This window comes from Naumovozyma dairenensis, chromosome 1 (assembly GCF_000227115.2).
Source record: "Naumovozyma dairenensis CBS 421 chromosome 1, complete genome".
Classification (NCBI taxonomy): domain Eukaryota; kingdom Fungi; phylum Ascomycota; class Saccharomycetes; order Saccharomycetales; family Saccharomycetaceae; genus Naumovozyma; species Naumovozyma dairenensis.
The window spans coordinates 195,915-220,874 of record NC_016479.1 but is presented as its reverse complement, the minus strand read 5'-3'; the positions used below and the strand labels follow the sequence as shown (position 1 = coordinate 220,874).

The following is a 24,960-nucleotide window of genomic DNA, read 5'->3' as shown; positions in this document are numbered from 1 at the left end:
TTCTTTATTCACTATATACAATGTTTTTTATATGAAGAAATAGTATGTAACAATTAAATAATACAGGTTATTATTAGTTACTGGGATTCCTAACTCTTATTCCTTTCTGTCGTCTTAGGGGGCCACTAAACTCATTAATCAAAGGAACTCTTTGGCCTTTCTTGCATAGGAATGACAATCCCTTAACCATTGCCTATATTCCTTTAAAGATCCGACCCTCTCCCCATAATAGTCTGGAACAGGATTACTAAAACTTTGTGAAGAAGCATCTACTCTATTTTCAATGATATGTTTTAAAAATTCCTTATTTTTCAAATTGAACTCATTTAAGGATTTTCTATGTGTTAATTTAAACAATTGAGATCCAAATAATGGACCAAACAAATAGCCTAACGCACCGGATGCGACTAAACCTGCGGAAATAACCACTAATGGATCAAACCCAAATATCATTTGAGTAGGATCTATTTCCATCGTGGAAAGATACACCCATGAGATATTACACCCAAGGAATGCAGTGAAAGCGGATGATCCGACATTGATCCGACGTTGTTGTTTTCTCAATTGGAAGAAATTTGTCCATGTTAAGTTTTGATTATTGTCATTAGTTTTGGGGTCATTATTCTTGGTAGACATAAATCTTTGGGAGACAGAGCCCATAAGAGAGTTTCTTAAGGGTAAAGATGTTAAAGATCTTGTAATTGTCCCTGCAGTAAGTTTAGCTGGAGATGAGAACATTGTTCAGAATGATTAATTGGTTGCAGTAAATAGTACTGAAGTTAGTGTATAGGTCCTTTCGGTAAATGAAGCTGATAAGAAGAAAGTTTTGATCGGTTCATCTATTTATTTGATCTAAAGACCCTGTTTTTATCTTGTATAGCCTAAATTATTTTATAGAATATACTTACGTACTGTTTTTTCACCTTTCAGTTAACCTTATGTTCGCCAGAAAAAAAATTCCATGAAGATTAAAAAGCGTCAGGGAAAATACAGATGTCACGAAATAAAATGAAAAAGCCATGCAGATATAGCGTTCACAAATAAAAATATACATATATAAAGAGATTTAGCTTGGAGTTCCCTTGTAGGCTACCTCGTTTGCACAGGTATGGATTTGTATATGAATTCTTCAAATAATAGATAGGAAATTACTTGGGTATTTTTTTTCTAATCTTCCTTTTGTAAGCGTCGGTGAATCAGAATCATTTATGTAGGTAAGTACGTGAAACCCTAAATGAAAGCCATTAAATATTACTGCTGTACAAAAAAAAAAATTTTGGCATTTCCAAGTCCGTTTCATTCTGACAAGATTCATTTGTAAATGTTCTAGTGGCAAATTTTCAGGACCAAATTCTTCCTTTATACCGAAAACATCTAATCATCTATATTTAGTTATTTCATAAACATGTTTCCTACAGAGAACAGACATTTCTTTATAGAATCTTTATATATCAGCATGTGAACCCCTCCTTATGTTTCTCTAACCATTGCTTTGATGTTATTGTGTACAGCTAGCTAATGATGGTGAGTCATGTCCTTCAGTAAAGACCTACGAGGACCCTTCTTCGACAAGGTCATGTTTTTGAAATTCAATTGTTTTTTATTTAATTTTTAGCTTTCTTATTAACACCTGCAGAAGATTCATGGTTAGGTGAGAAAAAGGGTGTCAGGGCAGCCGCTACAGCGCTTGTAATAATACCCTCTCTGAATTGCAATGACTATATTTGCATATGGGGGTAATGGCAGGGATATAAAGTAAACATACAGAGACTATATATTTTGTTTGTTTTGTTTTGATGCATGATGGTCGACTTCTAGATAAAAACCTCTCTGGCATGATAAAACTTCGTGTATGTCAAAGGTAGATATACATAAATGATGATGGAGAAGAAGCAGATATGAAGCGCAACATTTGTTTACGTGCTGTTTCGAGCCGTTGTTATTGGTGATTGGAACTTTACTGGGCCCCTTCTTTTTGATCTCCGAAAATCTCAAAGGAAGCTTACGTAAGTAAGACAAGTGAACCAACTGAGCAAAGGTAAGTAATTGAAACAGAGCCCATGGGCTTTCTTATTGTATCCATCAAAGTGCAATGAACTCGATACTAATTTGTTTTCAAAAAATGGTTACGAAAAAACAATCCTTCTTTAAAATAGAGGATATATGTATATATACGTACTCAGACTAAACTAAACTGTATATAAAGGGGACTTTTTATATAAGTTGATCTACGGTGAACGACGGTTCATATAGGAAATAAATAAATAGATACATTATTGGTTGACATCAAAATTGCTTGGAGATGCTCAGATATCTTGTTCGTCTAAAGTTTTGAAGTACATTGGTTTGCTATCTTCCGGATAAGTGATACCGTTTTCTAGTAACTTGGAGAATGCCTTTGCGAAATCCTTACAGAAAGTATCCAGATCATTAGCGTATTCTTTAACGATAGGCAAATATTTCGGATCTTGAACCAATGCCATATCAGCAGGTAACATCATGAAACCCTTATCAGAACCCCATTGCATGTTCCCAGCTTCATTTTTTTCCCATTTCCAATCTTCATTCAATAAATTCAAAAAGAATTCATTAGTGAAAGTATTATTAGCGAACCCCCATGGACCTTCATAACCAGTATTTTCCAAATGAGTCTTCCCCAAAGCATGAGCACCCATCAAGGCAACCACTTCTCTATCATTCATATTCAATCTAGCAAAGTAATTTCTAACATATTTCGCATCAGTATCCGCATCAGGCAATCTCCCATTAGCAGGAGTAGCACTTTCAGGTTGATCAACTCTCCCTGGTCTCCAAGGAATCTTTGGACCTTGCATTTCTTGTACCGCAGTAACACCACCTAAAGTATACAAATCACCATGAGAAATCCAAGGAAATTCTTCAAAGATAGGCTTTAAAAACTCTCCAGCATTTTGTAATCCCTTATTAGAAGGATCATTACATTCTTGCTTGAATCTATACGTACCGTTGAATGAACCACCCGTATTATCGTTCTTATCCCATGTTCCGGAACAATGCCATGCTAGACGTACTAAGACGGGGCCATATCCGATATAGTTATCGTAATCATCATCTTCTCTGATCTTCTCAGCGATGGCGTTGTAAACTTTTTGATAATCTTCTTGTGTTTTGTCCTTTGGTGCGGAAGCTAAGTGAATTATGGGAGCTGCTGCTGCCATGAATTTTGCTCCAGATGAGAATCCATTGTTGTTATTGTTATTGTTTTTTTGATAGTTGTTTCTTCTTCTCTTGTTGGAGTCGTAAAGGGAAGCAGTTAATGCAGCGGTACCAGCGGCAGCAGTAGCAGCAGTGATGAAATAGAATGATTTCTTGTTGAATGTTCGAGGAATGATCTTTGGTACGAACCTCTTTGCAGCGAAGGATGCAGCTGTAGTGGACATCGTGTCAGATATATATTTTTCGTTGCTTTTTGAACTTGTCTCTCTTTTTGTTTGTTTGCAACATTATATAAAAAGATGAGTACGTAAGTAGAAGGGGAGGGGGTAAATAAGATATTTCGGTATGCTTATATAATTTTTTAGGTAAAGATGAAGATTAGGAAGATGAAAATGCAGGAGTAGCAGGAGTCGAGGGAACTGGGTACAGATTTGCGAAGCTGAATCTGCAGTTGCAGCTGCAGCAGAAAAAAGAAAATGCTTAATAATCCGAGAGAAAAATGATCGAGAATCCGCAATTTTCGTACATGAACAAACGTATATATGTATAACGCTATAATGGTTTTGTGATTTTGATAAGAAGGTTCTTTCTTTATTTATTACAGAGTCAGACTGACTATAATGTAGAGTGCTTATGGAACCATCGATGATTTGTTCTGTCGCTTATCCATCCTTAAAGGATGATTTGATAAGGATAACTTTGGTATATCCGAAATATTTCTCGAGTGACTTGATTACTTGCCTTCTGCTACAGTGACGGAACAAAATATCACGACTGATACAAGTGGTACATATTGCCTCTTGAGAGAATATTTTGTACGTATAGAAGTATTTCCTTCGCGAAGGACTGCTTGAGAGCCAAGGATCATATCATATAGTGTGTATTTAATCCTGTAGTTTATACGGTCCGAATTGAATGGCTAACGAGAGTTCATAAGGTGTTTGGAAGGAATATATAAGTGATCTGTTTTATGATGGGCTTTTCTACCTATGAAATCCTGAAGCAAGCAGATATTAGAAGAATACCGTTCACTTGTGAAAAAAAAACAAGTTATGATAGACTATGCAAACCCAATGATTTCCTAAGACTGCACTTTTAGAGTGTTCTTATGAGTTAGTCTCTGAAATGAAGGAGGGAAGATACCGTCAACATTCCATTCTTCAAGTTGGAAAAGAAAAAAGAGAGAGACCAAACCTCTTATCATGTTAATCTAAGTATAGATGATGTAAATGTCGTTACTTGTATGCTTAGGTGAGGGAAGTTTAATGGAAATTCGGTCCAACAACACAGAAGTATCCATTCCCCTCCAATACTTCGTGCGGTAGAAGACATTTTTCAAAGATATTATTTTTTAAAAAAAAGGAAAATTATTGAGAGTGGTTGTTCCCTACTCTATTAGGTATGGCTCTTTCTGTTTATTCTCTCAACCTTTTTTTACTGTCGTAGACTCTACACTGTAATTTATATAAATGTACCTTCCTTAAATGATGTTTGTGCGGCGGGCTTTGTCGAAAGCCTTGTTAGTACGTAGTAGTGCATCCAAATTTCAACAATATCCCATTATAGACCCCAGCAGTTAAAACACCTCTTGATGTCATTCTTCAAAGAAAGTTCTCAAAAAAGTAAATGAATAACAATATTTGAGGATTATCGTGAATCCATATTAGAAAAACAACATCTGTGGGCAGCGGTTCAACTAGACAAAACGGCGATTTTAACTCTAAGAACTTTCGGACCCTACTCCTCAAATCATACATATTCACACCAATAATGTCATATTCTTCCTCTCTTGAGAAAGCTATCTCGAGTATAAAGAAGCAGACTTACCTAATACAACGATCTCTCAATAAGAGAGATTTAATGTCTGCTCTAAAATACGCATCACTCATGCTTGCAGAACTAAGGAATCCAAAATTGCCTCCTAAACAATATTACGAAATTTATACCCTTATTTTCGATTCTTTGTCAAACTTATCATTATACCTTATAGATAATCATCCTAACCATCATCATTTAGCTGACCTTTATGAATTGGTACAATATGCTGGAAATGTCTTACCAAGACTTTATCTAATGATTACTGTGGGGGCCAGTTATTTACAATGTCCAAACCCTCCAAGGGATGAAATATTAAAAGATATGATGGAAATGTGTAGAGCAATTCAAAATCCAATCAGAGGTTTGTTTATAAGGTATTACTTATCCCAAACAACGAAACAAATACTTATCCAAAAATTGAAAGATGATAGCGATAATGATTCAAATTTAGAAGTTTCAATGAATTTTAATTGTCAATATATTATAACAAATTTCATTGAAATGAATAAATTATGGGTAAGATTGCAACATCAAGGTCCATTAAGAGAACGGAAACAGAGAACAAAGGAAAGAAAGGAATTACAAATCCTTGTAGGTTCACAATTAGTGGCATTATCTGAGATTATTGATGATAATTTCACTATATATAAAGAGAAGGTTTTACCTGTCATATTGGAACAAATTACTCAATGTAGAGATGTTATAGCCCAAGAATATTTGTTTGAGATTCTATTCCAAGTGTTTCCTGATGAATTCCATTTGGAAACTTTACCTTTATTGTTAGACGCCATGTTACATCTAAATCCTGAACTATCGCATGATAAATTGTTATGGAGCCTTGTTGAAAGATTGAATGTTTTCATAGTGAGACAAAATGAAGGTCTTAATGCTGTCGATGGCATGAAGGAAGATAATTTATTCAAAATATTTTGGCAGTTTGTTTCCAAATTAAATGAAGAAAGACCAGATTTAAGTTTACAACAAACAATCGGTCTGGTAAAAAGTCTATTAAATCTATCACTTAAATGGTATCCAGAGTCTGTAGAGAATTTGGATCATTCTTATGAATTAGTTCTACAAAAATATCAAGATTTAGGTGACGATCCTGTACCGATAGATTCAGAATGTTTTCTATCAGATTTAATCCTTCTGAAAAATATTGATATCCATGAAAAAGATCGAACCAATACCTTCCTTAAATTGGTCTCTCAGAGTGATTCTTATAGAAAATTATTATCTTTACAAAGGCTGCCATTACAACAGGATATAATAAATGAATTATTAGACGCCTTTACAATGGGATTTTTTGGTACTAATTCGGAAGCAAATGCTTCGAAAGAAATCATAAATTCAAAAGTTCAACTAGAACATATTTTATCAATGTGTGAACCTATTATCAAGTCCAGAATTTCTTTATTGACGCCAAAAGAAGGAAATAATAATATAACAGAAGATGAAGCACAAGATGATGATGAACAGGACGAAACATTTATCATTTTGGATGCCAACCAAGAGAAATTAGCCAAATTCACTCATGTCATTATAAATTCCCTTAATAATTCGGAAATTTTATATACAGTAGAGAAACAAATGGAATGCCTGTTGATACTGAAGAGTTGGTATTATAAAGGTGGCTCAAACATCAAATATACCTACCCATCAATAATAACAAATTTCTGGAAACTAATTAGAAAGTCGAATAAATTGAAATCACGTCTCCCTAAAAAGAAATCATATTATGATGACGTGATTAAAAAACTATTCAAACATATATCAAGATGTACGAATGATTTATTTAATTTATGTGGTAATTCATACACTGATGCAATCTATAAGTTCAATTTACAATCTGCATCATTAGCTGATCAACTTTCATTAAATGAGATATCATACGATTTCTTTTCTCAAGCATTCACTGTGTTTGAGGAATCGTTAAGTGATTCTAAGACACAATTCCAATCGTTGGTATACATGGCACAAACTTTACAAAAGACAAGATCATTATATAAAGAATCTTATTATGATTCATTGATTGTTAGATGTACTTTACATGGATCCAAATTATTAAAGAAACAAGACCAATGTAGAGCAGTTTATTTATGTTCACATCTATGGTGGGCTACTGAGATTTCAATATTAGGTGAAGAGGAAGGTGTTACTCGTAATTTCCATAGGGATGGTAAACGTGTTCTTGAATGTATACAACGTTCATTAAGGTCTGCCGATAGTATTATGGATAATGTTCAAAGTTGTGAATTGATGATTGAAATTTTTAATAGATGCCTTTATTATTTCATACATGGTGATGAATCAGAAAATTTCTTGACAATAAAATATATCAATGGTTTAATTGAATTGATCAAAACTAATTTGAAAAATTTAAGATTAGAAGGTGATGACGAAGATTTGATGATTGATACGGCGGTGCAACAATTGTCTAGAACGAACATCAGTAACTCTCAATTTGTTCAAGATATTGATGATACTCTTAATCCGATTTTTATGGGAGAGGATGGTTCCTATATTGAATTAAGTAAGTTAAAGGGAACTCCAGCAAACGTATCTTCGAAAATAAGTTCTGCAAAGATGAGTAATTTGATCAGAATTCCGATACGCCATTATAATGGAACTAGAGAGTACGTCATGAATCAAAGTGAAATTGATGATCGATTCAAAGTAATTAATATATAGAATTGTAATGAAGGTACAGATAGATCCTAATTTGACCTGTAATAATTACCAGTGAAAAAACCGCTGAAAGAAACGCATCTATTGATGGTTGTTTTGGCTATTCAAGATATCTTATTATTCTGCTGCTGTTGTGTGAGTAGTTAGTAAAAGTAAAACAATTATTTACTTTTAGAGTCTAATTTTATATTTTCTCACTGTTTTCTGAAATGCAACTTATGCTACCCGACCTATTTGGGAAATAAACGAAATTTCTTACTTTTTTATGAACGTTTATTTCAACACTATTTCTTTGAGCTGTCGTCAATTATTTATCGCTTTGGCAAAATGTTTTATAGATACTACATAGTAAAGGAGTTAAAATTATTAGCAGTATGGAAATTTTCTATTAAAGATTTAATATAAAGATAGTCTAAAAAGTATAAAAGGTAAAATAAAAGTTATTGTCGAGGGAAATTAAGTAAGCTGCTGCTTGAAAAGGATGGGAAAACGAACTAATACGGTTTGGACACGGTTTTCGAAAGGTATGTATATATTAGATATTAAAATCGATGCAAAGGAATGGATGGACATTAAAAGGAAATGCAAAATTAATAAGCGTCTTAGATATTGACACAGAAAGGAATGTATAAGATCATGAGCGACATAAGAGTTGTTAACTTCTTGAATTGAATGGAAAATTAACAATCAATTAAATCAATAGCTTGTAATTGGACTGGATGACATTGAGAACCAATGTGTTCATCATATAAGTTGTAAAAGTCACCAGACAAACATTGGTAGAAGATATCGTTATCACCAATGGCTAAGTTACCTTCTGGAGTTAATGACCAACCAGCAGCATAGATGGCACCAGCTTGTGGTGGTGGACCATCGAATTGAAATTGTCTGTTGGCAACAATGGAACCGATTCTACCCTTACCGTCAGTTAAGATACCTCCTTTCAAATTCATTTCTAAAGTACCAGATGCCTTACAAGATACGTCACCGACTGGATCAGAAGCGTCTTTGTTTTGGACTTGACCATCACCATCTTGTTTAGCACCAGCTGTTTGTGTAGCTTGAACTTGACCATCTGAAATTTGAGAAGCAGCACCTTTAGTGGTAGCTTGAACTTGACCATCACCAATTTGAGAGACAGCAGCTTTTGTAGTCTTGGTAGCGGCTTGGACTTGACCATCACCAATTTGAGAAACAGCAGCCTTTGTAGTCTTCGTAGCGGCTTGGATTTGACCATCACCAATTTGAGAAACGGCGGCCTTAGTAGCGGCTTGGATTTGACCATCGTTTATTTGAGAAACGGCAGCCTTGGTAGTCTTCGTAGCGGCTTGGATTTGACCATCACCAATTTGTGAGACAGCGGCCTTAGTAGCGGCTTGGATTTGACCATCGTTTATTTGAGAAACGGCAGCCTTTGTAGTCTTGGTGGCAGCTTGGATTTGACCATCACCGATTTGTGAAACGGCAGCTTTGGTGGTAGCCTGAACTTGACCATCTGCTATTTGAGAAACAGCATCTCTCTTAGCAACGGAAGCAGTGGCAATTGGTTGAACGGCAATACCGAAAGTAGAAGCGTAATCAGTTAAACCATTTTTGTAAGTAGCAGATGGAGTTAAAGTAGACCATGGATCTTTTGGTACATAGGCGGCCATTACAGCAGTCGATAGGGCAGCTGTAGCTAAAGTTTTCTTGTATTGCATGTTAATTAATTGTTTAATTTAAAATTGTGTGATCTTAAAATTTTATTATTCTCAAAAAATAGAAGTCAAAAATGTTTTGAGTTAGTTATCAATTGTTTGATATTATCCTTAAGTTTGAAAGTTAAAAACAATGGTAATACAAATTAGAAACACAACATTACATCTAGTTGAAAATTTTATTGACTTTATATACTTTTGAACTTCATTTCTAGACATTCCAAAATATATATAGATTTACTAAAAAAGATTGTAGCAATTGACGCATCTCCAATTATATGCATTACGTACAGGACATGAAGTGATTTAATCAAATAATGAGAACCGAAGTATCTTAACTACGCAGTGTTTTTATCGCAAGTACTATTTTAGGAGACAGAGATCACGTAAGAATCATTAATCTGGGGGGTCAGTTACCTTAGAGTCCCTGAAGTACAAGGGCAAATTACGGAGCTACGTAAGTGACTTTATGTTTTTAATAAACCTTTACCTTTACCTTAACTTTTACCTATTTTACCATATATTTGTTTCTAATAATAATTTCGGGATCAATATTTCTAAATTTAGGTGCCGAAAATTAATTTTCTCAAAACCAATAACTTTTCCCAAATAGGAAAAATCTTTAAATTTTGAGAGAGATCTAAATTTCACAATATTTAGTTAGCTCCGGAATACGTACGTACAGGAAAACATGAAGAAACTCAACTACCTCCCCTTCATTCCCAACAAGGAAGAAATGTACGGACGAACCAGGAGGTTTTTTACTCTATTAGGAATATTAGTTGGATCATTTTTCACTTCCGAATTTGCTGTACATACATATTCCGTTCCTTATGGAAGTTAGCTTCATATGTCAAAAGAAGGGGGGTGTTAAAAAACAACAACGCTCTAGGCAATGGATACCTTTATTCGGACCCCAAAGGCCGTGCTTGTTACCACACAGTGATTTTGTCCTCTTTCCGTATTTTGGCATCAAGCTTTCAATTATTTAATTCTACATATGGTGTTGACATATATTCTATTTAAGGTTCTCGGCCATAAGTACCGATAACTCAAAGTACCGTTCACGCTACGTAGCCTTAACTTTTCAAGCTCTACAGTATAGTAGAATTTACACTTTGATGAATTCCCTTTGTCTGTTTCTAATTCTTTGCGAGGTATGTCTTCATCGCTAGGAAAACTAGCCCAAAAAGTGGCCCAACTAGTGCCCCACCTGGGTACAGCTTCAGTAATTCATGTTGTAAGATTCTGAGCTTATTTGATTCTTGGAGGCTGATAAACCAGTCTCCTAAATTATAAATTTTAATATGCCAAAACTGTGCTTCAAAAACGAAGCTGGCACAGTATCCCTTTTCTGTAATATGTAGCTGATATGTTTTTCAATCGAAGAAATGAAAAAGGCTTGCAAGATTTCCAGCTAAATCGGAGCGTCGTCTTCCCATTTACGAAGGCACTCTAGGCTTTGAAAATGAACGAGGGAAGTACCTAGTACCAACTTAGTATTTAGTTACCTTGGTTGAAAAATAATTAAATGGCGGGTTTACTTGGTCAAATTACGTAGTTTCTACTCCGCCATGTATATTTCCCGAAGGGGTTAAATTGAAATTTTTATAGCTTGCCTCTTCGCGCTTTCCTCAACCGAGAAAAGTGTCTCCGTGGATCTCTTAGGAAAATGGAAAATTTGACATTTCCGTTTTTTTTTGAAAATATTTCTCGACTAGTTGAGCACTCTTTTCCCTATTTTAGCAAAAACTATTCCAGGACTGCTGTGTGGAATAAGACATCCATTGCTAAGAAAGGCAATCGCTTACCGATTTAGACATATGTACCCTTTGAAGTGACAGCATATGCAAGCATTCTCATTATAATCGCCAATATCTCTTAATTTAGAACTTTACCAGCCATTTTTGAAGATACCCATTCATCGAATAATTGCACTAAGCCTTGACGATGTAAAATCTATAAAAGGAGCCATCACTTATGAATAAGGTGATTAGATTTGTTTCCTAATTTCAATTCCTAGCAAATAATAAAAAACCATCAACAAACACTGTTATCCAATAATCCAAACTTTCAAATTATAAAATGCAATACAAAAAGACTCTAACAACCGCTGCTTTAACTGCCACTGCCTTTGCAGCTTACCTTCCACACGAACCATGGTCTACTCTAACTCCATCTGCTACTTACAAAGGTGGTTTGACTGATTACGCTTCTACTTTCGGTATTGCCGTTCAACCAATTGCCACTGCTTCCGTTGCTAAAAGAGATGCTGTTTCTCAAATCGGTGATGGCCAAATCCAAGCCACCACTAAGACCACATCTAAAGCTACTACCAAGACTAAAGCTGCTGCTGTTTCTCAGATAAATGATGGTCAAATCCAAGCCACCACTAAAACTAAAGCTGCTGCCGTTTCTCAAATCGGTGACGGTCAAATTCAAGCCACCACCAAGACACAAGCTGCCGCTGTCTCTCAAATTGGTGATGGTCAAATCCAAGCTACTACTAAGACTCAAGCTGCTGCTGTCTCTCAAATTGGTGATGGTCAAATCCAAGCTACTACTAAGACTTTAGCTCCAACCAAAACTAAAGCTGCTGCCGTTTCTCAAATCGGTGACGGTCAAATTCAAGCCACCACTAAGACTCAAGCTGCCGCTGTCTCTCAAATTGGTGACGGTCAAATTCAAGCCACTACCAAGACTCAAGCTGCCGCTGTCTCTCAAATTGGTGATGGTCAAATTCAAGCTACTACTAAAACGACCAAAGCAGCTGCTTCTCAAATAGCCGATGGTCAAGTTCAAGCTACTTCCTCTTCCATTGCTCACAACTCCACTTCTATCCCAAATGAAATCAAGGACGCTAGCGACCCAGTTACTGGGGAAACCTGTAAAACTTCTGGTACTTTACAAATGAACTTGAAAAGTGGTATCCTAACTGACGGTAAGGGTAGAATCGGTTCCATTGTTGCCAACAGACAATTTCAATTCGACGGTCCACCACCACAAGCTGGTGCCATCTATGCTGCTGGTTGGTCATTAACTCCAGAAGGTAACTTAGCCATTGGTGACAACGATATCTTCTACCAATGTTTGTCTGGTAACTTCTACAACTTATACGATGAACACATTGGTTCTCAATGTACTGCTGTCCATTTACAAGCTATTGACTTGGTAAGCTGTTAAGAATATCCATAAAATAAAATTCTCTCTTAGCATTATAAACATCATCTCATAATTATGGACCACATATTTTTTCATTGCATTGTACACTGGCATCGGCGAGAAAAATAACGCCCCAGGTTTTTTAAACCATTTCATTTAAGTTTCAACTATTCCGTTCTTCTAGTTTTGACACAATTTCGTTAAAACACATTTTTTTAAATCTTATATATATATATTTATCTCCAAATTTATTTATTCTAATCTTAATACAAAAACTAATTCATTTAAACTTTCTTTTTCTTTTATAAATTTTTTTTCGTATTGAAACTTCTATGGAAAAAAACCACCCGCTAGTCGACTATAATATATTATCTATCTCTCAGATCCATGGTTTTCTTAATACAAACTGTTCGTCAAAAGAAAAGGCTATATAGGTATAACAAAACAGAGTATGAGGGTTTCACTAACATAAACTAAAATAATAAACTGATATATATATTTGAAACGCAAGAGTGTAGCTAAAAAGAGGTTAATGCGTTGATAAACGAAGTGTAAATACATACACGGGTGCTAGAGTTGGTATATATTCCAGATATGTCCCTTTGAGAACAGTCCGCTTCTCTCCCTCTTATGGCTGACAGTAACATAAAATTATGTAAATTCTATATGGAAGAAAAACTCCTTGCATATATACTCATAAAATTTAATGTGATAGGTTATGAGTTATAAACTAGATTTCTTAAGGCAAATGTTAAATATCATTTAATGAGAAGTTCAGTATCTTTTGAAAAAAATATAAAATAGGGTTGTTTGGCCGAGCGGTCTAAGGCGCCTGATTCAAGGAAAACATCTTTGGCTGTAGAAAACTACAGGAATACTCAGGTATCGTAAGATGCAAGAGTTCGAATCTCTTAGCAACCATATATTTTTATTTTTTCTTCAGCTTGGAAATGTAATACGATATGTATTATATCGTGACACAAAGCTTTCTAAAATAATATATTTATTTGTTAATTTTATTCGAGGAGATGTTGCTTCTCAGGAGATATAACATATTAAACCATATATCGGATGCAGATTAGACTGCAGGATCTGACCTTATAGGTAGATTCGTTGCAGAATTGCTCCTCCCCGTCCTAGGACAGGAGAGTAATATATATTATACACTTTACATATGGAATAAAAATTTTCTTATATAGAAAACATATATCGTGTTGTACGAAACCACGTGTCTGTACACTATGTGCCAGATACATATAATTCCGACAAATTTATTATGATCTAAACTGATAGTTGAGAAGATGAACGTCTAGATTTAACCTCTGAAAGTTCATTTATATATATATATATATAAACATATATATTCTGGGCATTAACTATTTCAAAGCCCTCAATTAACTCCTTAGTTCAATCATCGTACTAAGTACTCCTAGGTACATATCCATCTTGCAGCCCGTCGTCTTTCGTAGGGTCACTGAACCTCGATTTATTGGAGTCCAAAATCCAGTCACCCAACGCAGTGTGTCGTTCATCATCTGTCGTCTCATAGGAAATACGACTATATTCTACATATGTAAATTCAGACAAACAATTGTTCTTTCGCCCAATCCTTCGTAGCCAACTATAGTCGATATCATATCAATAAGGCGGTTCATTTAGGTGTTACAATCCAGTACCCAGTTCCCATTACGAAAAATTGACAAAGTAAAGGGCTGTCTCTATTCGAAATAAAAGAATAGTTGCCTTTTTTGGACATAATGGTGTCGGAATCAAATATGTATATTAAATCATTTCCTAAAAACGCTGATGTGCTATTAAATTTTATAAGTATATAGGCGGATGATTTTTTCTTCCGTATATAATTATGTAGATTTATCTCAGCCGAAAAAAGGGGAGGACCAGAGTATTCCCAAAGAACCGAGTCTGAAATAAATACGAAACTGTGATACTGTATCTACACTTCGACTATCAACAACCCGCAATGATTAATATGTGTACAATCGGGAATTAGTCGGTCTGCAAACATAGTCTCAGTTCTTCAAGTAGATTTCACCATAACAAGTTGAGTCGTGAAGAAGAAGTATTTGGCTTTACAACCATGAAAGGATTTATTACCTTTTTCGACTAAACGTTAGGGATATAGTAGTTAAATCAATAGTGGTGATGGAAATTTCTTCCTTTATCTTTATACTTGGATGAACCCTTCTTCAAGGGCCAGATGAAAAATGAAGTTGATCACAAAAGCAACGTGGTTCTATGAAAAAACATAAAACATAGCATATTACGTCTTATCCACTAACCTATCTATCATATATAAAATAACGTGGATCATTACATTAGTGTTATAGGTACTATAATTGAGCTCTGAATTAAGGTATATCCTAGCTGGCAAAACGACCGGATTTTGAGATTCCAAACGTGTTGATGATTCAAAAGAAAACAAAACCCAATCTATCATCAATTTTATATTTCAACACCCGGTAGTATCAAACATAATCTTCTCACCGGTAGATGTTTAAGGCCCCTATACCATTCTCTGGTTCAAGGAAAGGTGTGCTTCATTAGCTGGGTTCTACAGCGGTTAGATATTCATATCATCATCCACTATGTTCATGCTGATAACTCTCCTATTGCTTTTAGATAGTCGCTACCCCCCCCCAGTGATCCTGCTTTCTCCTGCTTGAATGGTACGATTGGCGCCAGGTCATGCAGAATTAAACTGATCTGTGTTTCCTCCATTGACGTTGAAATTTATGCATTTAGTGAATTCGTTCCGTAATTAAATGGTTTACAATATTTAATTAATAACAACAATACCAAAGACTGTAAAAAGAATACTCTAACAGATAATAGCCCAACTATATCAATCGTATTATCCAAAGACGAGAGCAAGTTAAGATCTAGGTTCTTTGGCACCAAAGCTATGAAATTGAGAGAAGAACTGCTGTTTCCGAGCGTCTATTGCGTGTTTCATATCTTCACCTGAGATGTAGTTGTTCCAATTTTCATTTTATAGTGCATATGTTATATAACTAACAGTATCTGAAGACATACATCTATTCGCGTTTATTAGCTGGTTAAAAAAACTAGCTAATTTCACGAAAGAGAATGGAGGATTGGAAAATAATATTAGGACCAGAAAAATTCAACTTTTTCAAGAAATTGGTCCGATATAGTGTAACGGCTATCACATCACGCTTTCACCGTGGAGACCGGGGTTCGACTCCCCGTATCGGAGTATTTTTTTCCATATTTTTACCAAATTCTTTTCTAAGTGCAATACAATAGGAATTATACCGTGACACCAAAGTGTTCTAAATTGATAGTATATTTATTACTTGATTATTTTCTTATTTAAACATACTTAAAAGAAGAGAAACTTTTAGATATATCCTCTAAAAGTTCCTCTTGTTATATATCCAGGAATTATTCAATTCCGTTGCTCTCGACCGGCTCTGCCGCCACGTCTCGTACACTAATAACCCGTAGGAAAACCATTCTTCTCTTTTCTTTTTCTTCTCTTTTGTGTCGTTTCTTATTATCGGTCATAAAAATATATCACACTAAGTAGTTGGTGCTCATTCTTTCAAAAATCAAAATCAGGAGCTTGTATTGAAAAATACTCTTAATACCTATCGTATTCAGATATTTAAACAAGAAAAGTAATTGATAGTGACCTTCAGGGTATTCTATAGTTTTCCACACGAGGATGGAATGCATCAAGCACATTCTTGAAGAATTAAAGTCAACAATAGGCTTTTTTAAAAACAATACTATCTAAGATTTTTTTGTACATATTTTATTACTGGAAAATATGTGATAGGACTTGTCATTGCAATTCGCATCTTGACTTTTTGAATTTCAGGTTAGTCTCGATACAAACACGTCAGAATTAGTCGAGGATTAACACTACGCGAATAATCGAAAATAAATATCATTCAACAAACGCGAAATATAACGAAATTCATCAGGTTCATACAGTTCAAGAAGTTCAAGAAATAAAAAGAGTGAACAACTTCAGATACAGCTTTACCTGAAGCAAACCGCTTGTCGTTGCACTACGAAGATCATGAATAGATACCGCTTGACATTGTTACTGGTAGGTGTTTTATTCCATTTATTTTATCTATGGTCCATTTTCGATATCTATTTCATTTCTCCATTGGTGCATGGTATGCACCATTTTAGGAGTACTGATACACCACCTGCTAAGAGATTATTCCTTATAGTCGGTGATGGGTTACGTGCAGACACAACTTTTGATTTAATTACACATCCAACAACTGGGAAAACTGAATTTTTAGCTCCATTTATAAGGTCCCTGGTCAAAACCAATGCGACATATGGTATTTCTCATACAAGAATGCCAACAGAATCTCGTCCAGGTCACGTTGCTATGATTGCTGGCTTCTATGAAGATGTCAGCGCTGTTACGAAAGGGTGGAAGGAAAATCCCGTTGATTTTGATAGTTTCTTTAATCAATCTACGCATACTTACTCGTTCGGTTCACCAGATATTTTACCTATGTTTAAAGATGGGGCTTCTGATCCTAACAAAGTTGACGCATGGATGTACGGCCACGAATACGAAGATTTCACACAATCATCAATCGAGTTAGATGCCTACGTGTTTAGACACCTAGATTCTCTTTTCAAGAATTCTACTTCCAATGTTACCTTGGACCACGAAATCAGACAAGAAGGTAATGTTTTCTTCCTGCATTTACTAGGTTGTGATACTGCCGGACACTCTTACAGACCATACTCAGCAGAATATTATGATAACGTTAAGTATATCGATGAACAAGTTTCGTTATTGGTGGACAAGGTTCACGATTTCTTTGGCGACGAAGATACAGCATTTATATTTACAGCTGACCACGGAATGAGTGCTTTTGGTTCCCATGGAGATGGTCATCCAAATAATACAAGAACTCCATTAGTGGCATGGGGAGCAGGTTTAAATAAACCTGTAAAAAACGAAGTACCCATTTATGATAATTATACTGAATCCTGGGGTTTGGCAGACATAAAAAGAAATGATATTAAACAAGCCGATATTACACCATTGATGTCTTACTTAATTGGTGCGAACTACCCTGCAAACTCTGTAGGTGAACTTCCATTATCTTATATTGATAGCAATGAAAGTCAGAAATTAAAGGCACTTTATAATAATGCTAGAAGTATCCTGGAGCAATATTTAGTCAAAGAGCAAGAAGTTATTGAGTCTCAATTTATATACAAAGAATACCCCAAACTATCAGACAAGTCACACAAGCAATATCTGAAGGAAATCCATCATTTAATCGACCTGATAGCCGACGGTGAACTTGATTTAGAGAATGAAGCGATTACACTTACCGAAGAGTTGATGAAAGTTACATTAGAAGGGCTACAATACTTAACTACCTATAACTGGAGATTTAGAAGAACTATTGTAACTTTCGGATTCCTCGGTTGGATTCTTTATTCATTTATTATTTTTTTAAAAGTTTTCATTATACCTGGAACTATGGATCACTTGCATACTTCACTTTTGAATTATAGTCTTTTCTTCTCGGTTGGTATTGTTTTGAATTGGATTCTTTATTACCAACGCTCTCCGTTTAATTTCTACATGTACTTGGCCTTCCCGTTATTTTTCTGGAGTCAAATTTTAACCAATAATATTGTATTGACCCATGGTATTAAGGAGTTTTTTAAAGGAACTACAACTCTGAATAAGATCGTCTCGGGAGTTTCTATCCTTTTCATATACGAAGGTATAGTATATGGATTCTTCCATCGTTGGATCTTCACTTTAATTTTCAATATATTATCGTTCTATCCATTAATCTGCGGATTAAGAAATAATATCTTGAATCTTTCATGGATAGCAACGTCAGTGTTCATTTCCACGTTTACCCTTTATGATGCGGTTAAAATTGAAAGTTTGACTCAAATTAATATTGCAGGTATTCTAATAGCAATGGGTAGTCTAATCGCTCTGTTCAAAATCTACAAAGATATCACTCGATGCACTTTAAATATCTTTTGTATGCAGATCATGTTGATTATTGGAATGTTGTTTTTCACAAACAAGTCAGTTATTTCATTACAGGCTAGAATGGGGTTACCTCGCGATGCACAAATCGGTGGATGGGTAATTACTTTATTATCTTTAATTGTAATGCCATTTCTACATTACACCAAATCTAGTAATGATTATAGGGTAAGATTATTGAGCATATATCTGACGTTCGCTCCAATCTTCCTCATTTTGACCATATCATTTGAATCTTTATTTTATTTCTTATTCACTGCATATATCGTTCAATGGATAGAAATCGAATCGCAATTGAAATTGAAAGAAAGCGGGAAACAAAAGAATTGGCTTCAAGTCTTGAGAGTTTCAATTATTGGATTTTTCTTGTTACAAGTTGCATTTTTTGGAACTGGTAATGTTGCTTCCATTTCATCATTTTCTTTAGATTCAGTTTATCGTCTGATACCAATTTTCGATCCATTCCCAATGGGGGCATTACTAATGTTGAAATTAATTATTCCATATCTCCTTCTATCAACTGGATTAGGAATATTGAATTTGAAATTGAATATTCATGATTATACGATTTCGACGTTGATTATTTCTACTAGTGATATCCTTTCATTAAACTTTTTCTATCTTTTGAAAACTGAGGGATCATGGTTAGATATTGGTGTAACTATCTCCAATTATTGTTTGGCTATATTGTCGTCACTATTTATGTTACTCTTAGAAGTTGTTGGTCATGTTCTTTTGAGAAATGTTTCTATTCATTCAATCGTAGATGAGTTAAGCATGGATGAGAAAAAGAGGAAGTAGTCATAAAGTAGATTATTTTTTTTGTCTTTATACCATATCTATCATATATAAAATTCTATAGATTTTGAAAAGTAAGAAGAATGTTATTCAAGTAGGCATTCTTTGTCAAATAATATACGGCCAGATCACATTCATTTTTGGACTTATTACCCATTAGTTTTCTATGATACGTTGTCCACCGTATATACAGTAGGTAGTTTTTACCTTTGCCTATTATCAATAAGGCCGTAAAGATATGTCATTTATAACTGATAATGGAGGCCACGATCCAGTAGTCCATACCTATAAATCCGTGTGTCGTTATTTTCAGGGAAAGGGAAGCTCTGGAGAATTTTACATCCAAAAATGATGTTCCGAATGTATAGACAGGGGCAGCGCCAAGAAACAACTTGTTATCTCAGCCGTAATTACCTTGGCTTAGATAAATTATATACACAGGCTGTATATGATGAGGCAGATAACGGCTCGGTGGACACAAACTCTCTCCTTTCATTATTTAAAAGAGCATTCTTAAATAAGAGAAAGTTCGCCGTTAGTACATAAGACTATTTCTTTGTTTTCCACCCAGAACTTCATTATCTCATCAGTGTATCTTTCAAATTACATACCCAAGATATTATTAATACCCAAACTTTAGCTCATTGTAAAAAGTACCACATACAGATGTCTAAACAATCGAGATATGGTAGTCAAGACCGACTAAGTTCTGACACGAACCAAGAATCATCGATCTCAACAATGAACAAGAAAAAGCTATCACACTTCTCCGAATCATCAATCGATAATAGTGATACTGTTGAAGCAGAAACTAACCAAACTACCAGCCTAATAAGTAATAGATGTGCTGACTATGCGAATACCGAAGAAAATATAGTAGAAGGTGAAGGAGATGTTGAAGAGGAAGAAGCTAGCTCGGCATCCGTATGGGTAGAAACCAATTGGAACAAGAAACCGACTTGTCTTCTACTATGTTTCTTGATGTTTCTTATATGTCTTTCAGATATGCTATATTTAACACCTTCGATTACATTAACTATGGCAAAGGTTTGTGAAAATATCAAGACTGAAAATGAGCAGACAGGAAAATATGAATGCGATCATACTGAGGTCCAAACAATAGTTTCAGATATCCAATCTGCTACATTGATTATATCTGGACTGGTCACCACACTAGTATCACTCAAGTGGGGGAATGTCTCTGATAGAATTGGAAGAGCTAAAGTTTTGGGATTCATGGGACTAATCAAGACTATCAGTAACTTACTTCGTACGGTGGCAATTTTACCTCAAGTTGAATATAGTAAATGGTTTATTATAATTACTGGTTCCCTTCAATCCTTTGCAGGTGGTACTTTTGCATTCATGGCAGTTGCTAACTGTTATGTGTCAGATATAACAAGATCAGAAGATAGAACTGTCAGTTTAAGTATGGTTATGGGCACCATGCATGCTACGATGGGCATTGGACCAACTTTAGGCTCTATCCTTATATATCTAACGGGTGGCAATGAATTGTTGCCTCTTTATATTTCAATTGTGTTGGTGTTCCTGTTTTCAGTATTGTCGTCAACTGTATTACCAGAGACAAGGAAGGGTGAAGATATGACCAACTCTCGTAAAAAGCATCAAAAGGAAAAAGAAGAGAGGGCACAATCAAAAGCAACTATATATTCAGAAACATCATACGGTTTAGAAAGATTTAGAAGGCTATTCAAGTATTATTTATTTGGATTCTTCAGCATATATGCACCAATGAAGAGATTATGGTTAAAACCAACAAGATCGGGTTCCTTGATACCAAGATATACAGTTCTTATGGTGCTAGCAATAGACATACTATTAATGTCTTCTACTGTGGCCCTCGGTCCTAGTATGATACTATTTAATACTTTTATGTACAAATGGACATCCGTTGAGTTGGGTTATTTCGTTTCCTTTGCAGGTTTGAGCCGTGCTGTTATCTTATCAGGAATATCACCCAAATTTATTGATTTCTTAAAGAAAAGATACAAGACACATTCCAAGGCTATTGATAAAGTGGATATTGTCACTATGCGAGTAGCAATGATTTTTGTTGTTGCAGGATTATCCATTATTGTGTCCAAAAATGATCGATACATTTATATGATATTATGTATCTCGTTATCTTCATTTGGTGCCATATGTTCACCAACAGTACAATCAAGTGTCATCAAGTATTGTTCTGATGGTGATACAGGAGCATATTTTGGAGGTATGGCTCTTCTCCGTTCATTTGTAATGCTTGTTATGCCTGCTTTACATTTAAAGATTTATGGTTCGTCAGTTGGTTACAAACCCGATCTAGTCTTTTATGTGCCATTAGTAAGTGCAATCATAGGATCCTTTTTAACTTTGTTGCTAAGATATCATGATGAACGTTCTCTTTCGAATGCATCAGCCAGTGAAGAAGAAGAGGGTAGTGAAGACGAAGAAGTAGAGCAACATGATGTTTGAGCTGACGTAAGTGGAGCTGAGCCTAGCTAAGCTAAGCTGAGTTGCTATGGACTTCCATGAAGTTAATCATGGTTCAGTGTAAATTCTCCAGATCTCCACAGATAAGCCTGTAGCAGAAAGCCGATTTTCTCCCTTTTTTTTTTGCTCATCGCGGAGAGTTCCCGCCAGGAAGAAAAGAAAATTGGAAAATTTGTTAGGGAGTTCGTTTACGTAAACATAATTTAAAAAAAATGGAATATTCGATGATGTGAAATGAAAAAATTGCGACTAATACCAAATAAATAGCGTTGGCTGACTCCTTAATCTAGAATTTCCTTGTGTGTTACTAATAATAGGCAACTACATAGATATTCATTTATTTACTTGCATTAAAAGAGTACAACTTTCTGATTTTGTAGTTTTATACTTTACGTGTACAAATCCTTACAAAAAAAATCGGAATAGACAAGACAATACCTTCCCGCGATTCTACAGCATTAATCCCTTATCTTGATACCTCAGTCATTATTAATTTAAGATTTAAACAAGAGCAAAGAACGAATACAAATACAAATAGAAAAAATGTATGTGGATCCTCAGAAACACAATGCAGTTAGGAAATTGGATATCGATACTATAACCAAGTCCAATGAAAATATAAATGAAACAGCACCTTCTTCCGACGACAATAAAAAACAAGAACAACAACAAGAAACACAGACATTCAATCTTGATTCAATGAAGGAAAGAAATGATCAAATGAATGTCAGTGAAAGTAAAGATAACCCCTCAGGTAACGGTCACGGGAATGAAATGATACAAAAACAAAATGTCCTTGGCAGAACGACGTCAGGGAAATATAATTTACCTGATTTCCAAATTATGAGAACATTAGGGACAGGTTCCTTCGGTAGAGTACATCTCGTTAGATCGATTCATAATGGACGATTTTATGCTCTGAAAGTGATAAAAAAAAACACTGTTGTAAGATTAAAACAAATTGAACATACAAATGATGAACGTCGAATGTTATCCGTAGTCAATCATCCATTTCTAGTTAGAATGTGGGGGACATTTCAAGATTCAGAACAAATTTTTATGATTATGGATTATATTGAAGGTGGTGAATTGTTTTCGTTATTAAGAAGGTCACAAAAATTTCCTAATCCAGTGGCTAAATTTTATGCTGCAGAAGTTTGTCTCGCATTAGAATACCTTCATAGTTTGGATATAATATACAGGGATTTGAAACCTGAAAACATTCTTCTAGATAAGAATGGTCATATAAAGATAACGGATTTTGGATTTGCGAAATATGTACCAGACGTCACTTATACATTATGTGGTACACCAGATTATATTGCTCCAGAAGTGGTTAGTAGTAAACCTTACAATAAATCCGTGGATTGGTGGAGTTTTGGAATACTGATTTATGAGATGTTATCCGGACGAACACCATTTTATGACCGTAGTACAATAAAAACATACGAAAACATATTAAGTGCTCCGTTGACTTTTCCATCATATCTCCATGAGGATGTACAAGATCTTTTAAATAGATTAATTACAAGAGATCTAAGTAAAAGGTTAGGTAATCTGCAAAATGGAAGTGAAGATGTTAAAAACCATGCTTGGTTTAGTGAAGTAATATGGGACAAATTGTTGGCTCGATGTATCGAAACACCATATGAGCCTCCTATTAGCCAAGGACAAGGAGATACATCACAGTTTGAAAAATACCCTGAGGAAGATATAAACTATGGTATTAAAGGTGATGATCCATATGCTGATCTATTCAAAGACTTTTAATGCTTATTCTTTTTGATTATATAATGAACTGGTTTTAATTTGATAGAATATCTTGAATAAATATAGTTTTTCCCCCTTCTCTCTGTTTATGCTCACATTGGCCTTAAAAACCTCAGACCACTCAATAGTAATCTATAGAACCATCAATTAAGTTAAATACATCCAGGGAGTATCTCATGTTTTGTAAATCGTTCATCCCAAGACAACTATAAGTTATACAACTATACAACTATAACTTATAGTTGTCTTTCAATGTTGACGCCATGATACACCCGGACATCCCATATAACGCTCACGGTTAGTTTGGCGAAAAGTACCAAGTTTTTATATGTTGGATAAACTTGCTGTTTGTTTCTAGAGATATAAGTTATTGAAGCTTAAGTAAAGAAAGATCAGATCATAACCGAAGTATACTGTCATCAAATGTCCCACGTTATAAGACAAATAAATTTTTTGAATGCTATTAGTTATAGTACAAAGAAACCTCAAATCCTACTGAATGCTACGAAATATTCTGGATTGAGATTAACGTTTCAGGTTCAAAATCATAATGGACACATGGGAGCTCGTAAGTTTTGGCATGAATATTTACCAACTTTGAAATTTTATAATCCCAATTTGAAATTTGATGTGATAAGAATCTCAAATCCAGATAAACGAAAAAGGGATATACCTTGCACATTAGAAATATTGGGGAAAGAAGATCAGGTACTTGGAAGTATCGACATGAGAAATAAACAGTATGATGAAATAATGGATCAATTATCTGAGTCAATCGATCATACTACTGTGCCGGAGCAGGATCTAGTTAAAGTGCAATATAAAGCTACTTAGTTGTAACGGTGCAACTCCTTGTAAATAAATCTAAAAGAAAAACTATCAAGAACAGCAAGATTGATAAACAAAAAAACAATCCATACGTCTATTTATTCTTTAATATAATGCTGATAACACGACAACAATCAATATGATGCTATTCACCTATATCAGTAATAATAATACATTATAGCTCGTTCTGGCTCCTTCAACATTAAAATCTTCTATTTTTGCCTGCAAGATAATCCATTTTGGGTTACCCGCATGGAATGTATGCATGCCACCAAATTAGGAAATATCCCCAGAAACTTTGTTTCTATTTCCAGTTTCCTCTCGCCGCATTAAATTATGCAAACTTATAAGAATAAAGAAATAAGGGACGAGTTTTAGATCTAGTTGAAAACAGCCACCAATAACTGTACAAAATCGAAGATAGGTGTGAAATTTTATATAAGAATAGAATAGCTTGGTTTG

General features: G+C 34.8%; 9 protein-coding genes and 2 non-coding genes across 11 annotated transcripts; 8 read left to right on the top strand and 3 right to left on the bottom strand.

Moving 5' to 3' along the window:
- Positions 1-138: 138 nt before the first annotated feature.
- Positions 139-738, bottom strand: PAM17 (Pam17p; the record flags this gene model as incomplete). The annotated part of the gene is made up of 1 exon (XM_003667456.1): positions 139-738. The coding sequence occupies one exon, from the start codon at positions 736-738 to the stop codon at positions 139-141; it is 600 nt and encodes a 199-aa protein (XP_003667504.1).
- A 1,568-nt stretch (positions 739-2,306) lies between these two features.
- Positions 2,307-3,419, bottom strand: CCP1 (cytochrome-c peroxidase; the record flags this gene model as incomplete). The annotated part of the gene is made up of 1 exon (XM_003667455.1): positions 2,307-3,419. One exon carries the CDS (start codon positions 3,417-3,419, stop codon positions 2,307-2,309), a length of 1,113 nt encoding a protein of 370 aa, XP_003667503.1.
- Positions 3,420-4,965: 1,546 nt separating this feature from the next.
- Positions 4,966-7,704, top strand: NDAI0A01010 (vacuolar protein sorting-associated protein 35; the record flags this gene model as incomplete). The annotated part of the gene is made up of 1 exon (XM_003667454.1): positions 4,966-7,704. One exon carries the CDS (start codon positions 4,966-4,968, stop codon positions 7,702-7,704), a length of 2,739 nt encoding a protein of 912 aa, XP_003667502.1.
- Positions 7,705-8,381: 677 nt separating this feature from the next.
- NDAI0A01000 (uncharacterized protein) lies at positions 8,382-9,401 on the bottom strand (the record flags this gene model as incomplete). Its single annotated transcript, XM_003667453.1, has 1 exon — positions 8,382-9,401. The coding sequence occupies one exon, from the start codon at positions 9,399-9,401 to the stop codon at positions 8,382-8,384; it is 1,020 nt and encodes a 339-aa protein (XP_003667501.1).
- A 2,082-nt stretch (positions 9,402-11,483) lies between these two features.
- PIR1 (beta-1,3-glucan linked protein) lies at positions 11,484-12,581 on the top strand (the record flags this gene model as incomplete). Its single annotated transcript, XM_003667452.1, has 1 exon — positions 11,484-12,581. One exon carries the CDS (start codon positions 11,484-11,486, stop codon positions 12,579-12,581), a length of 1,098 nt encoding a protein of 365 aa, XP_003667500.1.
- Positions 12,582-13,402: 821 nt separating this feature from the next.
- NDAI0Atrna18L lies at positions 13,403-13,481 on the top strand. The gene is given in 2 exon segments: positions 13,403-13,481; positions 13,437-13,481. It is a non-coding gene; the product is annotated as a tRNA-Leu (tRNA).
- A 2,245-nt stretch (positions 13,482-15,726) lies between these two features.
- Positions 15,727-15,798, top strand: NDAI0Atrna10E. Its single transcript has one exon. It is a non-coding gene; the product is annotated as a tRNA-Glu (tRNA).
- An 831-nt stretch (positions 15,799-16,629) lies between these two features.
- MCD4 (mannose-ethanolamine phosphotransferase MCD4) lies at positions 16,630-19,407 on the top strand (the record flags this gene model as incomplete). Its single annotated transcript, XM_003667451.1, has 1 exon — positions 16,630-19,407. One exon carries the CDS (start codon positions 16,630-16,632, stop codon positions 19,405-19,407), a length of 2,778 nt encoding a protein of 925 aa, XP_003667499.1.
- Positions 19,408-20,070: 663 nt separating this feature from the next.
- Positions 20,071-21,882, top strand: NDAI0A00970 (uncharacterized protein; the record flags this gene model as incomplete). The annotated part of the gene is made up of 1 exon (XM_003667450.1): positions 20,071-21,882. One exon carries the CDS (start codon positions 20,071-20,073, stop codon positions 21,880-21,882), a length of 1,812 nt encoding a protein of 603 aa, XP_003667498.1.
- Positions 21,883-22,443: 561 nt separating this feature from the next.
- TPK3 (cAMP-dependent protein kinase catalytic subunit TPK3) lies at positions 22,444-23,670 on the top strand (the record flags this gene model as incomplete). The annotated part of the gene is made up of 1 exon (XM_003667449.1): positions 22,444-23,670. The coding sequence occupies one exon, from the start codon at positions 22,444-22,446 to the stop codon at positions 23,668-23,670; it is 1,227 nt and encodes a 408-aa protein (XP_003667497.1).
- A 423-nt stretch (positions 23,671-24,093) lies between these two features.
- MRP49 (mitochondrial 54S ribosomal protein mL61) lies at positions 24,094-24,504 on the top strand (the record flags this gene model as incomplete). Its single annotated transcript, XM_003667448.1, has 1 exon — positions 24,094-24,504. One exon carries the CDS (start codon positions 24,094-24,096, stop codon positions 24,502-24,504), a length of 411 nt encoding a protein of 136 aa, XP_003667496.1.
- Positions 24,505-24,960: the final 456 nt, after the last annotated feature.